Genomic DNA, 16,976 nt, shown 5'->3' on the forward strand with positions numbered 1-16,976 from the left:
GTAAAAGGCCAGAAACGTTGGCAGTGGGATTTGAAAGGAAAATGAGAATTCAAGTTTTTTCCCCCTAGGATGCAAAAAATGAAGATCTACCGAGAATTTGTTAGGCGGCAGCCATTCTTTCCTGAAGTGAGATGTAGCAATAAACTGACTTCCCTTCTTTGTGTATCAACTTACAGTGCATGAGCAAACACACGCTCACTTTTCCCAAGTAGTACTAACTTATTTTGTAGTTTGCTCTTTGACTGTTTTTCCCATGTGATGTCATATCAAACAGAACTGACGAGATAAATAGGATCTCGCCAAAACTCTAGTTGGTCGTCCATAGAATTTGTAGATCTTTCTTCTTTCTGGCTCCCAATCATTCAGGAAAGGAAGGGGAGAGGCCAAGACAGAGCCCATGGCGTTGGCTCTTGGACACTCACCCTGACACGGTGAGCTTCACCTTGATATGGTAAGACACCAGGATGCCCAGGACAGTCCGGTCTATGCCCTCCTTTATTCTGCTCAAAAAGAAAAGAAAAGCAGAAGAATTCAGAGGAGCAGCAGTGAGCAAAGACTGGATGAACACCCCCCTCACCTCCAGACAAGCCTATCATAATGCGGACATCTTCTTAAGGAACTCGTAAATTCAACCACGCTGTCAAAGTCCTAGAAGTTTCCATAGTCAGGAAGGGGGATTCCTTTCCTGCATTGTAGCTTGGGATTTCCCCCCTTGCAAGTTCAGAAGGCAGAGGGTGCTTCCTGGTTCTTCTTGCTCTGCCTCCACTGATGTTCATCCACCTGCCAGATGGTGGTTCCAGAAACCAACCCCTGCCCCCCCACCCCTCCATCTTCCTCGGCTCCTTCCTCTGCCCCACCTGCCATCCCTGGCCAACCACTGAGTCCTCCATAGGCTTTTCCTGCCTATATTATCTCAGTAACTTATCTCCCACAGGCCCGGCCCCTTCCCTGAGCTCTCAGACACTGCAGCCAGAGAGCTTTCCTAGGGTCAAGCCTCAGCATGGCCTGGCAGGCAATCTGTGAACTGACCTTTGCCTGCCTTTGCCACCTCATGCCCTACTATGCCCCAGCATCTCCCGTGTGCCAGGCTTGCCAAACACAAGCCTGCCCTGGAATGCCTCCCTCCTTGGCTCTGTTAAGACCTCAAGCTGAAGTTGACCTTCCTTTGTGAAGCCTTCCTGGACACCTGCCATCAGCATGCGTCTCCCTCCTTCACGCTCTGGCCCTGTGTCCCCAGCAACCAGCATCATGTTGAAGTGAATGAACGCGGTGCATGGGGCCATCGCCTGTGCCCCCAAAGAGAGCGCTAACTTTCCCCAATAGAGACTCCATTCCAGGTTCTACTGTCTGACAGGCACCATGCTGGGCATTGTAACACAGATTATTATCTCATTTGTGGTCCGTTGCAAGGACATGAAGTATTTCAAGACGCCCAGTGACAGGAGTTACGGTCTGAAAAACGTCGTGACATGCTAGCTAGAACAATGTGAATGACAACAGACCACATGGCCAAGAAAGCTGAAGGCTTGAGGAAGGCAGGCCATGACAGGTCTGAGGAGGGGCTGAGAATGCAGGGCAGGTTACAGGCCCACAGACTCCAGCCCAGGGACCCCCCCCCCGCCCATGGGAGGCCCATGGGACCTTGCCCCCAGGGCTGTGACGCCCTCCAAAGACTCCCTTGGCTCATCAGTGCCTGGAGCTCTTGTGGAGGGCAAATACCTTTATCTGGAATCATGGAATGTAGACAGTCTGTCAAGAGAGAATTGCCACCAAAGGGGACAAAAAGGGGGTTGCAAGTCTGAGACCCCACCCCGTTGCTGGACTGGCTGCCTGACTTAACAGCTGGGGGAGAGGAGGTGCTTCATCGCATGCCTGAGTATGCCCTCTGCCATCTTCCTTGAATGCGAGAGTCTCTCTGCACTCCCACTCACTCTCTCTCAACCTCTCTCTCTCTCTCTCTCTCTCTCTCTCTCTCTCTCACACACACACACACACACACACACACACATGCACACACAGAGATTGGTTAATCCAGGTTCTGCTGTGATGGTCACTTTCCAGAACCCTGGAAGGCAGCCCTGAAGCTGAGGGTAAATGAGGGACTCAGGTAAATGAGGAGCGGACTTTGCTCTGTCATTAACTGACCAGGTGACCTTAGTCAAGCCTCTCCTGGCTGAACTTCAATTCCCTTATTCATAAAATGAGTATAAATTCACCTTCCTCACAAAAGGCTTACATGTTTGCAAAATAGTCCACAGATCGTACAACGTTTTTACAAACATACTGTTGATGCCGTGATTGCCATGAACCTGGTCTGGTGTCCCTCAATCACTCTCCAGACCTCCACCAAAGTGCCTTAGAATCGAACATACCAACTTGGCAAATTATCCTCAAAAAATCCTTGGACTCCCATGATTCTGCCTTCTGCCAAATGTTTGCTGACTCCCACTACTGTCTCTGAGAAGACGTGCTACTGAGCTATGGGGTCACGGAGGTCAAACAGGAGAGCCTCTTCCGGATGGCATCACCTTGGAGGCGGCTACCGGACCACTGAGGGAGCCCCCGAGCATCACACGGGGGATGGCTGGCAGTGGGCTTTGGGCCTGGGGTATGGCTCTCCCCCAAACACTCAGCACTCACCAACAGACATGCTCTGGAATGGAAGCCTCAAAGGATGGCAAGAAGTGGCAGTGGATAGTTGACCTTGACGCCTCACTCTAGTTTGTGCTGAATCTGCTGGCTAAATTCAGCGAGCGGTTCTTTGAGTTGGGGCCAGCAGATCAGGGCTTAGCTTCATTGATATTTAATTGACACCAGCAGCTATCAGAACCTCCTGTTCTTTACCTTTGCTGGTGGGAATGAATAAATGGTATTTCCATTATTCATGCAGCTACCTGGTTTACTTGGTTTATTTTTTTATTCTTATTTTTTAAGTAGGCTCCATGCCTAACCATGGGGCTCGAACCCCTGACCCTGAGATCAAGAGCTGTGTGATCTACTGACTGGGCCAGCTAGGTGCCCCTGCATTACTCAGTTTTTATGCTTAGGGTACCTACACTTGCTAATGATATTTTTAGAAGGTCATGGCTGACATTGCTGGAGTGCTCACTGTGTACCAAGCACCACATTTTACATGGATTGTCATTGCCCATAATCCTTATAACCCTCTCCATGAGAAAAAGCAGCACCCCCAATGTACAGACAGGAAAACTGAGGTTCTCAAACAGCCCAAGTAATTTGCCCAGAGTAGCCCACCTGTAAGCAGTGGAGCAGGGGATTGGCATGAGGCTGCCCCCAGAGCCCATTCCTGTAACCACCATGTCACATCAGGGGTGGGAGTGTGGGGCCTGCTTGGATCACTGAATCAGCACTCTGTGCCTGGAGTGACAGCCATCATGCTACATGGGAGCCGGTGAGCCTGGGGGGTAGGGGGGTGAGTTGAGAAGGGGAGCAGACCAGCACCACCTCTGCACTGAGTCTTGGGTGCCCATCTCCTGAGTTACAAGGACTCACATGGTGCTTGAAGCAAGGTTCGTGTCCTCATGCTTAATCTTCCCATCCAGGGCGATGCCCCTTCTTTCACGGTTGTTGGCCAGCAAGGGCACCAGCGTCAGCGTCGTGGTCAGAGTGCTGTTCGGTGGCACTTTTTCTCTGTAGGAAGAGGAACAGAGAGGCTATTTCGCTAACGATTCTTATGGCCATAAAGCCACCATCAGTCCCATGAGACCCTATCTGCCATCAAGAATTTTCCAGGGGGAAGATGGTTTAGGTTATCTGTGCACTTGCCTTGCAAGAAACATTAGTGACATCTCAAAACAGGCTGGCGGCAACATTAAGACATTCCCTCAAGTCCCTGCTCCTCTGAGTCACTGAATTTCTAGAGTATTCTGTGGGGTTAAATGAGACTGACTAGCATAAAGGTCAGTCTCCTCCTGAGACTTCAGGACCACATGGTGGGCTGCAGGCCATGTGGCCAGTACCTGCAATAAGCCTAGGCTGGAAGTCGCCTGTCACCCAGAGCTGTCGCCATCAGGAGGATGGGCATGTGCCCAAGGGAGTGGGCTGTTGAGGAGGGTGTGGTGGGGCCCTCTGTGAGCCAGGAGGACTGGACGGGTTTGGTTCAAGCACATGTGCTCTGTCTCTCCTAGCTCTTCCCTGTCACTGGATCACTGGGTCACTGGTCAGGTGGTGGGTGTCTCAGCCTCTGACAGACACAGGGAATCCATGCCAAACCATGGGTCTGCAGATCGGGGATGGAGCTGGGGACACAACAGTGAGGGTTTCTCCAGGACTGGAGCATCCCTGGCTCATGGAATGGCATCTGAGGCTGCAGAGGTGGCTCTGCAGGTACCACACCTGTGCCCAGAAGCATCCATGCAGCCAGCCGACAGCCCGTGTCACCCCTCCTCACACATCCTACCTCCTGGTGCCCAGCCAGGAGAAGGCAGGGAGCGGCCCTGAAAACACTGCCCAGGAGTCAGCCCCAGGGTTCAAGGACAATGACTCAGGCTCTGCAGCCTTCTGAGTGGCTTCTGGTCTGAGACCTGTGAGCACGATCTAGCTCAGCTTTCAGGCTCCCTTGCAGGGACCCTACAACAGTCGCCAGTTTCCTGGGAATCATTTGGTCCAAAAATGCACTGAATTGCTGAAAAGAAGGCCAGATAATGGGCTTTAAGAGGGAAAAACTCAGCCAGGGAGCAATTTTCTCCTTTCATCATTGAGCCTACGCCAAAAAGCGAGCCAAGGAGACCCCGGGACCCGAGGACGTGTGAGGATGCACCTGCAGGGGAGAACAGACCCGGGCCAGCACCAAGGGAGCAGCCAGTGAGCTGTGGCTCTTTCCTGCCTACCCCCCCTCTGGACCTATATTTAAACTTGGGTCCAGCTCTGCATTGAGTAAGTTTATTCCAAATTTGTCTTTTAAGGTTTACGTCATGTTCTCCTGCTGAATCAGTTTGTCTTTCATCACCAGTCCCCTTCCTGTTGCTCTGGTAATATTTTTTGTATACAACAGTGCTGTGACACATCCGTGAGACAAAGAGAAAAAGACCTGCCCAAGTGACCCTCTCTGGAGGAGGCGTCACCCCAGTAACCTGTGTGTGAATGAATAGCGTGGAGCAAGACTCAGCAGGTGTCTGGCTCCAGCACGAAGACACCATCACAGGAAACTCATCTGCTTTTGATTCTAATGAAGGGAGAGAAATGATTCATGATGCCAGGCTCAGAATTGACATATCATTGGAATCTGGCTGTCGTTGGTACCACATTTGCAAACTGAGTTGCAGATCAAAAGACAGAGAACACTCGCCTGGGCTGACAGATCATTTGCTTGTCTGCTCTGGGGGCAGAAATAGTATCAAATTCCTACCGACTTATTCCAAGGAGCAACAGAAAGTTCCAGCTGTTCCCACTGCGCCATTTCAATCTTTGTTTCTCTCCTTTCCATTACTCCCTGTGAGTGAGAGCTCTCAGAACTCTTGTGAGTGAGAACACAACTGAGATGCTAACTTTCTTTGCAGCCCTTGAAGTGAGAAAAGGGGAAGGAAGCCAAGCATCCTACTTCCCCCTTCAGGGTGAACGAAAGGGGAACTTGACAAGGAAGCCTGAGCCACCCAGGAAATACAAACCCAACCAGCTACTCACTGTGTTTCCTCCTGGGCCACCGGCTTGGTATAATAATCACTCGAGTAGAGAACCACGTTGGCCACTTGTTCCACTGCAGAGGGAAGACAGGGGTGAGTGATCCAATGTGGGGTCCTCCACGCATGTGCATGTTGCCTGCCAGGGACATGGTTGGTCTTCCCTGTCTAATGGCTGTTGGAGTGTACTTCTCAGTCTTGGCTTTAAGGCGGGGGTTTCTGAGTCCTGTCCTCAGGCCACTCCTGTTCACCAATAACCTGCTCTGGGCAGCTCACACCTATGAGCCAGCCTCCCCAAAACTGCACCACCTAGGAGACTCCTCTCTGCTGAGTCCACACCATACCTACCCTTGCATATCCTTCCAAGTGTACTTGAACTCATCATTTGTGTTTTCTCCAAACCTGCCCCCTTATACCACTATATTATTTTATGAGCACCTCCTTCCAATTATTCAAGCTAGAAACCACCTGCTGGCAGCATAGACCTGACTCGTGCATGTGGATAGGAAGGTGGACTCCCTTGGGACACCTGGGTGGCTCAGTGGTTGAGTGTCCACCTTCTGTCGAGGGCATGATCCTGGAGTTCTGGGATCGAGCCTCATATCGGGCTCCCTGCATGGAGTCGGCTTCTCTCTCTGCCTGTGTTTCTCCTTCTCTCTCTCTCTGTCTCTTATGAATGAATGAATGAATGAATGAATGAATGAATGAATAAATCTTAAAAAAAAAAAGGTGGACTCCCTGGGCTCAAATACCAGCTTAGCTGCCAGCCGTGGGGTGAACCACACAGCTCTTCTATGCCTCAATTTCCCCATTAGCAAAATGAATGACAATTCAGCTAACTTAATGGTTGTTGTGATGATCAAAAAACTAATTTTTTTTAAAGATTTTATTTATTTATTCATGAGAGACATACACAGAGAGAGGCAGACACACAGGCAGAGGGAGAAGCAGGCTCCATGCAGGGAGCCCGATGTGGGACTCAATCTCGGGTCTCCAGAATCACACCCTGAGCCAAAGGCAGCCGCCCAACCACTGAGCCACCCAGGTGTCCCAAAAGACTAATTTTTTTTTCCAAAAGACTAATTTTTAATCTCTCTTAAAATCAAATTTGAAGGTTAAAAGAAACAACTATGTGAAGCGCTCAGCACAGTGCTCAGCCTATAAAAAGCTACTAACATCTTGCTTCTGAAAGTTTGACAAATTCTTTCACATTTTAATGGCTTTGATGTGAGAACTCATAAAACTTTGAGAAATAATTTAAAAATCAAAGTATCAAATGATACTTCCTCAATCCTGTTACTTTGTGGAACACTGTATTGGACACTACATTTAACATGCTAAATAATACCAGGTCCTACAAAGATCGAAAGCAGATGAACTACACCAACATAACACAAAGCTATAAGCATTCATATCAGCATCAGGAAAACCCTCTAATAATTCTTAGGTATGCATGCATCAAAACTCCTGAACCTTATCTATGATGCACACACACAAGGAAGAGGAAAGTGGTGTGTGAAACAAGTGACCAACCATCTTGATTTGCCTGGAACTAGCCCATTTTAGCACTGAAAATCCTGGTCAAGGGTCACCTGGCTGGCTCAGTCAGAAGAGCATGCAACTCTTGATCTCAGGGATCATGAGTTCAAGTTCCACGTTGGACGTAGAGATTACATAAAACAAACAAAAACTTAAAAAAAAAAAAAAGGAAAAAGAAAAAGAAAATCCTGGTCCAGCCAGGATAGTTGGTCACCATCCCAAACTATGAGTCTGACTTTGTCTTAGTCATTGAGTGAGTTAGTGGTGAATGTAGAGGTCACCCTCCCTGGTCGTGTCTTTTTCATGTAGCCCCTAAAAGACCACGACATCTGACCATCCCCTGTACCTCGATGCCCTCTGAGCCAAAGAAATGGAAATATGTGTAGAACAGCAGGCAGGACATGCGTCGAGCGTAGTATCAGACAAGGCTTGGCCATCACACCATACTAACGCAACAGCACCAGAGACAGGAGGGCTTTATCATTTATAAAAACACTCTAATCCCTGGAGCCTCACAAAAATCCAGGAAGGTAGACCAGGAACCAGTGCTGTGGATGTCAACAGGGATTCACACAGCATGAGCCCACAATTAGGCCCACTGTGCTCATTCTAGCGCTTTTCCCACTACACTGTGCTGCCTCTGTCAACAAAAATTAATTCTGGTCCAAGAATGAAAACTCCTCATGTGGCTCCCCCCGGGATCTGGCAAGGGGCTCCTCCAGGAAGGCACGGCATGGAATAATGGAGGATCGCCTGTCAGAGATGTCGTTTCAAGACAACAGACAGCCCCTAAGCTGGCCAGGAGGTTGCATGAGGTGACACTTGAAACTCTTTCCTCCTGTAAGTTCCTGCTCTCCATGACAACACAGATAAACAGGCAGTTCCAAAGACCCAGGAGGGCCTTATGTGCCCAGAGGAGACCCTGGGGAAATACAACCAGACTGAGAAATTCTAGAAGACTCTGCCTTCCTCTTTTGAGAAGTTCCTACCTAATGCTTTAATCTTCTTCACTGTCTTCTCTGTGTTATTGGTCACAGTCACAGTCACAGTAATGGGCTCCCCATGGAAATAGATCTGAAAAAGTTAGCAGGGAAGTCAGAAAAGAGGAACAGAGTGTAGTGGTATCTTTAATCTCATGGCTTTCTAGGTTTACCCCCACCCTCCAAGTGTGGCTGAATTCCCACACCTCAAAGGAAGATAAAGCGATAGCAACAGGCTTGCTTTAGCGAGGGGTCCAGAACATGGTCCACTTCGTCTGTGGCATGCCGAGGAGGACAGCGGTGACCAGCGCAGAGGGGAGCAAGAGTGCTCCCACCTGGAACACCCAGTTCTGACGGTCATGACAGAGGTAGCCATGGGGGTCCTGGGTGGAACCACAAGGCCGTGTGGGGCAGAGTGAGTGCAGTGAGGGGGAATGAGTGGGGAGCTCTGCCCCAGGAGGGCATGTGACCTAGGCCCAGGTGGGCACAGGTCACGCATGTGTGCACACACAGGCATGCATACACACACGGTCGGTATGTTGAGACTTTGCCAACACGTGTGCACAACTCTCGGTGACCAGAGGGACCCAAGACAGCCTCGGCCAGTGGTTCTTCATATGAAGAAATGACATATGAAGGAATGACATCCACGGGTGACTCAGCCACCCCTTCACCATTACATTGAAACTGACATTTTCTAGGGAAGTAAACAATTTGCAAGACCACACCCATCGGTGCTAGTACATGAGACCCAAGGGGCCCAGTGAGGGGCGGCGGGGGGACAAAAACCGCCTGCGTCAGAGGTACGAGGAAACCACCACGCTCCTCCCTAGTTGCTCAGGACTGGCAGTGCAGTGACCTAGTCTGAGGGTCATCTTTACTCAGTCCAAGTTATGAGAAAAGCCAATTGTTCACAAGCGTTGGTGCTTTATGCCCAGACACAACATGGCTTACAGCACCCACAGCAGATTGCCCCAGGCCTGCTCGCAATAGGGGCACAGCACCAGCCAGCGGCTCACCTCTTTGCTGAGGGAGACAGCCAGGTGCAAGGGCTTGTCAGACATGAAGAACTGCCAGGCGGCCTCAGCTCGGGGCTGGGGACCCATCTTCGATGGCGCATGCTGTACTTTCCGGATCAGTAAACGCACGGAGCTCCTGCAGATGAAAAGTGCAGACAGTTCTGGGGTTACCGCCAGGCCTCCTCGGGGGGCTTCTAGATCTCTCTCCCCATACTCACGCTGTGATGCTTCAGGAATGCTCCCAAGGGATAATGGGTGAGCCAGAAGAGGAAGGACCCCATGGTGGGGTGGGAGAGGGCCCCAAGGACCTGTTTTCTGGTCCCTTCTCTGAGGTTTCACCAGCTGGGTGGCATGGGGCTGGTGGGCCTGCTCTGGGTCACTCTCGGCTTCAGCTCTCAGAGCACAGCCCCGGGTGGGGGTAGGGGGCTGAGTGCCCTACGTGACATGCCTCCAGGCTCTCCGTCACTGTGACTTACTGCAACAGGAAGCCTCCACGGGTGTGTGTGTTGAGTGTGAGGAAAAAGTGTGGAGGGCACAATCGAGGGCCTTGTTCAGGTACAAGAAGACAACTAAGCAGCCGGGCCTGGGAGGGCAGAAGGGCCAGGAGTCACTGCCTGCTGGGGGGAGAGCCTCTGTCCAAGGTGATGAAACATGCTGGGTGTAGACAGTGTGGGGTGCAGAGAGTGGCTATGCTCTAACTACGGCTGTGCAACACAGTGCATGTACTAATGCCTCCGAAGTTCACACTCAGAAATGGTTAAAATGGTAAACCTCATGTTGTGTGTATTTTATCACAGCAGAGGAGTTACCGAAGAAGAAGCAAACTGGAGAGGGAGAGAATCCAGGGGCTGCTAGAGGCTTACGTGAACCTTGAGCCTGCTAGCTCCTCTGCCATTTTGCCTCCCCCAAATGGTGAGCCACTGCCCCTGCCCGTGTGTAGACATCCTTCCGTCCTGGCTGCCTGGGCGGGGCAGGGCCCATCCCCCTGGCCTCGCAGGCCACAGAGCAGAAGTGAGGGGCAGCCTCCCACCCCAGCTCCTGACCCCCCACCCCCACCCCGGGGGCCACCCCTTTTCCTGCAGCTGTACTCTTACTTCTTGGGCACTTTGTCCTCTTCATCCTCTGTGCTGTCTCTGGCGAATGCCTTGACCTCGAAGTCGACCCCACAGCACTGCAGTGGAGCAAGAGAAGAGAAAAGGCTTCAAGTCAGCACCTCCCTTCCCGTGACCTGGAATGGGGTCACACCTCCCATGTTACGTGGCACCTTGTCTTTTTGTCTTAGCCCCGTCCTTTTTAGGGCCACCCCATTAAGGCTAGGTTTGCTGAGTGAGGAAAGAAGGACATCCGGACGAGGAGTGCACTGTGGCCCCAAGCTCCCAGGGAGATCATGTATGGTGTCTAGCTCTGCCTCCATTTAGTTGTCCCTCTAGATATGACCCCACCTGTATGTATCTCTGACGTTGCACTGCCTACAGCAGGGGATAGACGCAGGTGCTCACAGGGCTAGCAGGGGGTCCACGACCGAACACACTGGCTGCCAGTGCCAGGCCCTGGGGTGGCCAGGCTGGAATGGGGTCCCCTGCACTGGCAGCAATTCCAACTTTTTCAAAGAAGCTGGAAGTGGGGGGTACCTGGGTGGCTCAGTTGGTTAAGTGTCTCCCTTCAGCTCAGGTCATGATCTCAGGGTCCTGGGATCAAAAATAACACTGTTCCTTCTGCCTGAGGGCTTCATGCTTCTCTGTCTCCCTCTATTTTGTATTTGACAAACTCCTTCGTGTCCTCTCCGCCCCAGCTCCGCCCCAGCTCAGGGTCTACTCAGCTTGTAAGGGCCTGAGGCCTCCGGGCTTCTGGCCAGTCCCCTCCTAGGCCCCTGAGGGCCCAGTTCAGGCCCCCTTTCCTGCAGCTACTCCTCTCTTGGGACAGAGGAAAGAGAGCACCCGGGTTGGCCCAGCATCCCCCACTCTGATTCAGTGGCCTTGTCCTCCGGCTCGGCCACCCTCAGCTCACCTGCATTTTCCTGGACCAGGCCACCAACCACAGGAAGGAGCCAGGTTTATCATGCAGCCCCGTAAGCAGACACACGTGTGTGTAACAGCTCTCGTGAAGCAACACTGAGTCTTGCTATGGGCGACACATTCTGAGATTTCCCATCTTATTCTATATCATTCTATGCCATGTTTCTCTGATGCCACTCCTGATCCACCACACTGACTTCACAAACCACCAACAGGGCAAGACCCCCACACTGGAAGTCACTGCCCAGACCGTGGCCTCTGGCCTACACCCCTTGGTACTTCTGAGGCAGCCCCGCCACTCTCTGCCCTCGCCTTTTGGGGGCCTGTGATCAATCCTGGGTCCTGGCACCTTTACCCTCTCCCCCTGTTCCTCACCACCCTCCTTCATGGCTTAGAGTCCCCTGCCCACCATGGCCACTCCTCCTTGTGCACACTCAGCCCCTTTGCTTCTCCCCCGCCTTGGGAGCTCATGCTTGGCCCACCCAACCCTTCTCAGTGCAGTGGTCAGGGTGCCCCTGGGAAGCCTAGTCAGCACCTATCGTTCAGAGCCCTGCAGGTTCCCATCTCACTGAAAGTCTACACGGCCTGCACCTTCCCACGCCTCTGACCCACTATTGCCATTTCCCTCTGCTCCTCCAGCCCCGGCACACCATGCGCCATGTCCCCTCTGCCTGGGGGGGCTCTCCCTTGGGATAGTGTGGCTCCTCCTTTACCCTCCTGGGGAGGCCTTCTTTAAACCTCCTGAACAACCACCCCACCAGACTCTCCCTTTGCCTCTTGTTAGCCTCGTGTTCTCCAGAGTGCCTGCCATCCTTGGATGGGCCCCGTAGACACTTGTTATTTGGTTTTTGCCTGATTTCTGTGGGACCCACCAAGACTACTACTACTCTGTCCATGGGCTCCGTCCTGGCTAACAGCTGCTGAAGACAAGTGACGGGTTCATTATAATGTCTCTCTACTTTTGTGCACGTTTGAAATTTTCCCCCAAGAAAAGGCTATTTTGAAAAGTCATTTGAAGGCATGAATTAGTCCCTGGCCTTTCTTTTTGCACTAACCTTCCCCATGTCTTGCGGAGCTGGCTGCAGCATCACCGAGCAGGGTAAGTAATCAGGGAACTGTGGGAAGAAACAAGTCATTTCTTTCAGAGGCACTATTCCACATGCAATATGCACTCAGTGTGTAAAACTTGGAAAAGGAAGATGAGAAGCGGGCGAGCAATCAAAACAAAACAAAATGAAACAACAAAAAAAACCCACCACATTCACCCATGTTGCCAACATCCAAAATAACATTATGAACATGGACTTCCAAGTGTCCTAGGGGCTCCCTCACACGTGAATATGTACGTAGATGTATGTGTTTTACAGAAATGAGACCCAACGATGCACATGTCCTGTCGTCTGCTTGGCTCACATTACGCCCCAACCCTACTCAGAATGCATCAGGACCATTTTTCTACACCATGAGATCTCCATCACTGTTCTTTGGCCTTCGTTAACCCCACATTTAATTTAGCCAGTGCCCTGTGTTGGCTGACCCTTCATTAAATGGTACTTTGCTTTTTTTGCCATGATCAACAATGCTGTGATTGACCTTCTTCATCCACCTTAGTGCAGTTTTATCCAAACAAGTCCACAGGCTATGCTTCTGGAAAGGGAACTGTAGATGAAAACCACATTCTTAAGGTTTTTGATACGTCCTGGCATGTTAGCTCTAAAAGGGTTATATTACTTCAAATTCCCAATGCCAGGTCATGAGAACATGCAGGATCACAAAACGGTTTTTTTGTCTGTGTGATTAAAAAAAAAGTTTACAATTTTTTTTAATCACTAAAAAAAAATGTTATAAAGTATGCATCACAAAAACTGACATTTTCAGCATTCAGTTTAGTGACCTGAAGGATGTTCACATAGTTCTGCAATGATCCCCACCACGCGTCCCACACTGAAGCTCTGTCCCCAGTCAACACTGACTCTCCGACCACTGCTCTACACTCTGTGTGTACGAGACTGGTGGCTCCGGGTCCCCACATAAGTGGAATCACACACTCTGTCCTTTCGTGTCTGCTCCTGTGACTCAGTCTAGTGTTCTCAGGGTTCATTCGTGTTGCGGAGTAGATGGCAAAATTTCCTTCTCTTAAGGCTGAACCATGTAACTTTGGAGAAATATATCATCTAAGACATACAGCCACACTGGTAACAAGGATTGGTAGCAGCATTCCCCAGCCTGAGTTCGTGCCCAAGTCTTTGGGAGGCACAGACGCTGGCACGGTGGGTGGCCAGGATCTCCCCAGCAGGAGAGGGCCTCCGGAGAGATGCAGCCATTTATGACCCATGGCCCTGCTGTCGAGGCTACAGACGACTTCTGACGACTTCTGACTGTGGCACGATCTCCTGTCCTGCAGGGAGCTCTTTCATGGGCCGAGCTCATCCGGGCCAACCGAGGGGCACTTCTTTCTTTTTATAGATGAGCGAGTGAAGGAATAACATGCCCGTATAATTAGGTGGTCGGATGAAGGGAAATATTTAAACCGTAGGTTGAAGTGGTGCCTTCAAAGGCTGAGAGGCTATTTTCAAGGACTTAAAAAAAGACAATCACAGCCCGTGCAATGTAGAATTTCCTCCAAGGATGCAATTTGAAGGCCCACAAATGTGAAGTCATTGCTCTGTCCCCTCTCCTTCGCTCCTGGTCACACTGCAAGGTGCTGAGGGTGAAGGAACCAGGGCAGGGACAAGGGGGGAGTCACCCACCGTGAGCACGAAGGGGTACGTGTTGCCCCCCAGCTTCTTCATCAGGCTCTCCTGCAGCTTCGTGGGGGCGCCTGCAGCCTCTACGGGTGGGAACACCTGGACCTGAGAGAAGTATAGGTCCCTGCGAAAGCTCAAGCCAATCACGTCGATGTCTTCCTGGCCGTAGCGGAAGGCGCAGGTCAGAGAGACATACACTGGAGGGGTGACAAGAAGGGGGCAGGTTTGTCCCATTGGCATGGCACCCCCATCTGGCCAAGTGAACATGGGGTAACCGCTGACACTGCCCCCCCTGCCCCGCCACCACCCCCCCCATCCACCCATCAGCGTCCGAAGGGGATGGGGTTTGAGAACCACAGCACCAAAAAAAAAAAAAAAGAGAGAGAGAGAGAACCACAGCACCGAGGCAGCCCACGCCCTTCTGGAGATCCAGCACCTTCCCCAGGGCTTGTGTTAATTACTCTAAATGGGTATGTGAGTCAGGGGACAGGGGACAAGACAGTCACATGAACCACATATTTTGCCCACAGACTCTCCTGTGTCCTCCATCCTACCACCCCTTCTCTCCACCCACCTGCTCGGGGACCTCAGGAGGCTTTTAACAGAGAATGAAGGTGATAAGCAGAGGGACACGGTGCTGGGGAGCAAGACGGACCTGCACCAGACAGGGGTCTGCCAGAGGAGCTGGATAGGGGCTCACGGACCAGGAGGGGAGATGAAACCAAACCCCAGAAACTCTTCCTTCACATTGCTCAGAAACTTATCAGGCATTCTCTGAAACTCTGAAAACTCAATTTGATTAAACAGACACAATCTGTGCCTCTAGTGGACCAAAAGGATTGCATGAAACTATACATTTTGAGGGCAGACAATTTACAACAGTCTTTTATGGGGTAAATAAAAGCACATAAAGTGCATTATCCTTGAACAGAAAGCATCTCAGAAGTCATCTAAGACGTCCTTAGAAGTCATTGGTGGTGGATCTTGTCTGTGTCTTCACCACGAAGCTCAGAAGAGCCACTGACCAATTGCCTGTCCCTCACCCAATGTTTGTTAACAGGACGGTGCCCAGAGATGACCTGGCCTTATGCCTCCCTCGCTGGCCAGTGCTTTCCCTCAGAGCAGGTGCCCTCCTCCAGCCAAGGGCGTAGGCTTTCAGGGCTCAAACCAGGTGCCTCCGAGTGCCACAGAGAAGTGGGACACCCAGGAGAAGGTCAGAGACAACAGAAGAGGTGGTTTTCAGCCCCCATTTCTGCCATGCCCCAAAAAAACTCCTTGTCGTTGCCAGTAGCAACCACTCCGAAAGGAGTTGGAATGGAACTGAGTCAGTGACATCTTCATAAGGATAGCTCGGGTCTGCCCTAATGTAGTTTACACGACGGTTATTAGCACCAAATTACTCGCCAGATATCACAGCTGCCAGAGATCTTCAAGGATGCTCTGATGCTATGGTTCAGAACCACCACGGTCAGGATTTAAAAAAAAAAAAAAAGTGAGACTTCCAGCATGCTTGATTGCCCCATTTTGGGATAAATACACCAAGGAGCCCTCCTGAGTTCTGCCACTGGTGTGGAACTACATGACACAGGGCAAGCGCACACCTGATAGAGCCCACAGAGCTGCGCTCCACCCTGGAAAAGTAAGTGGCTCCCTTGGGTCTTTACCTTCATCTGAGAAACGGGGACAATGAGCTCTGATGTAAACAGGACAATGTCCCAAAGATTATACAAGGGAGTGTGGGGGACAGGGCCTGGTAGGGGTGGGTGTGCAAGAGAGCACCAGCTGTTTCCCAGAAACCGCTAAGACCAGACCAGACCAGGTCCTGGGAAGACAAGAAGCCTGTCTTACCTTTCTTTCCCTTCACAAGCTCGGGATCCACCAACACGATACCATCTAAACCAAAATGGAGAGAGCAATGAGGTGGGGAAGATGAAAGAGACCACAGGCCTTCTTTATATATTTATCTGCAGTTTTTTTGTTTTGTTTTTAAGGAGGCTCCATGCCCAGCATGCCTGAAACGGGACTTGAACTCATGACCCTGAGATCAGGACCTGAGCTGAGATCCAGAGTCAGATGCTTAACCAACTGAGCCACCCCAGCAGCCCTCCCTGTAGTTTATAATTGCACAAGTAATCCATGTTCATTATAAGAAAATTAGAAAGGGAAGTTAAGCAAAGAGAAGACAAAGTCACCCAAATACCCACCACTCAGAGATACCCAGTGTCAAGACACTGGCACAGAATTTTTTTTCTAGATGCATATATATTTATATGGATGTTTTTACTAAAAAAAAATGAGATCTCACAATACATATTATTCAGTTAATGGCTTTTCTCACACAACTATATATTCCAAGTGTCTATTTTTATACACACACACTCCCCCCGCACACACATAATATGTACTCATCATTTTAATGGCCACACATGACATCATTGAATGGATGTCCCATGAATTATTTAATCAACTCCCTTTAGTCAGGACATTTAAGTTACTTCCAATTTCCCCCATTATCATGAATATTGTGATGAACATCCTTACAGATACATCTTTGTGTCCCTCAAATGTAGAAAAGGATTTGGATTTTGATGACATTTGAGGACATACTGCCAAATGACCTTCCAGAGACTGTTCTGCTGAGGGACATTCTCATCATCAAGTGCCTGGAAATGCCAGGTTTTTTTTTTTTTACACTCTCTCTTTTTTAAAATAGCTATCTTAGTTGAAATAATTATAGATTCACAGGAAGTTGCAAAGATAGTACAGAGAAGTCCCTGTGTGTCTTTCATTCAGTTTCTTACAGTGGTTACATCTTAGATAACTGTAGTACAGTATCCAAACCAGGAGGCGGATATGGTACAGTGTGTGTACAGTTCTAAGCCACTTTATCTCCTGTGGAGCTTGACGGTTTCCTCACTGAAGAGTCATCTCTCAAGTCATCCCCTCCCCACAGCTCCATCCTTAGCTCCCTGAGCAGCTACTGGTCAGTTTACCATTTCTATAATTTTATCATCCTTAGACTGTTGTATAAGTGAAA

General features: G+C 50.3%; 1 protein-coding gene across 2 annotated transcripts in view; it reads right to left on the reverse strand.

Moving 5' to 3' along the window:
- The window catches only part of SAG (S-antigen visual arrestin), a 29,854-nt gene that overhangs the window by 6,038 nt on the left and 6,840 nt on the right, over positions 1-16,976 (reverse strand). Inside the window, exons 3-11 of one of the 2 annotated variants that reach the window (XM_072719138.1) lie at positions 15,788-15,832; positions 13,943-14,136; positions 12,248-12,307; positions 10,272-10,348; positions 9,178-9,313; positions 8,168-8,252; positions 5,644-5,716; positions 3,514-3,651; positions 423-500 (exon numbers count right to left, since the gene is read on the reverse strand). In XM_072719138.1, the coding sequence (XP_072575239.1) occupies positions 423-500; positions 3,514-3,651; positions 5,644-5,716; positions 8,168-8,252; positions 9,178-9,313; positions 10,272-10,348; positions 12,248-12,307; positions 13,943-14,136; positions 15,788-15,832 (886 nt within the window). Of the gene's footprint in view, positions 1-422; positions 501-857; positions 1,005-3,513; positions 3,652-5,643; positions 5,717-8,167; positions 8,253-9,177; positions 9,314-10,271; positions 10,349-12,247; positions 12,308-13,942; positions 14,137-15,787; positions 15,833-16,976 lie in introns of those variants that run through there. The other variant, XR_011994118.1, reaches the window with a different exon arrangement.

This window comes from Vulpes vulpes, chromosome 9, assembly GCF_048418805.1.
Source record: "Vulpes vulpes isolate BD-2025 chromosome 9, VulVul3, whole genome shotgun sequence".
In the NCBI taxonomy this organism is placed as follows: domain Eukaryota; kingdom Metazoa; phylum Chordata; class Mammalia; order Carnivora; family Canidae; genus Vulpes; species Vulpes vulpes.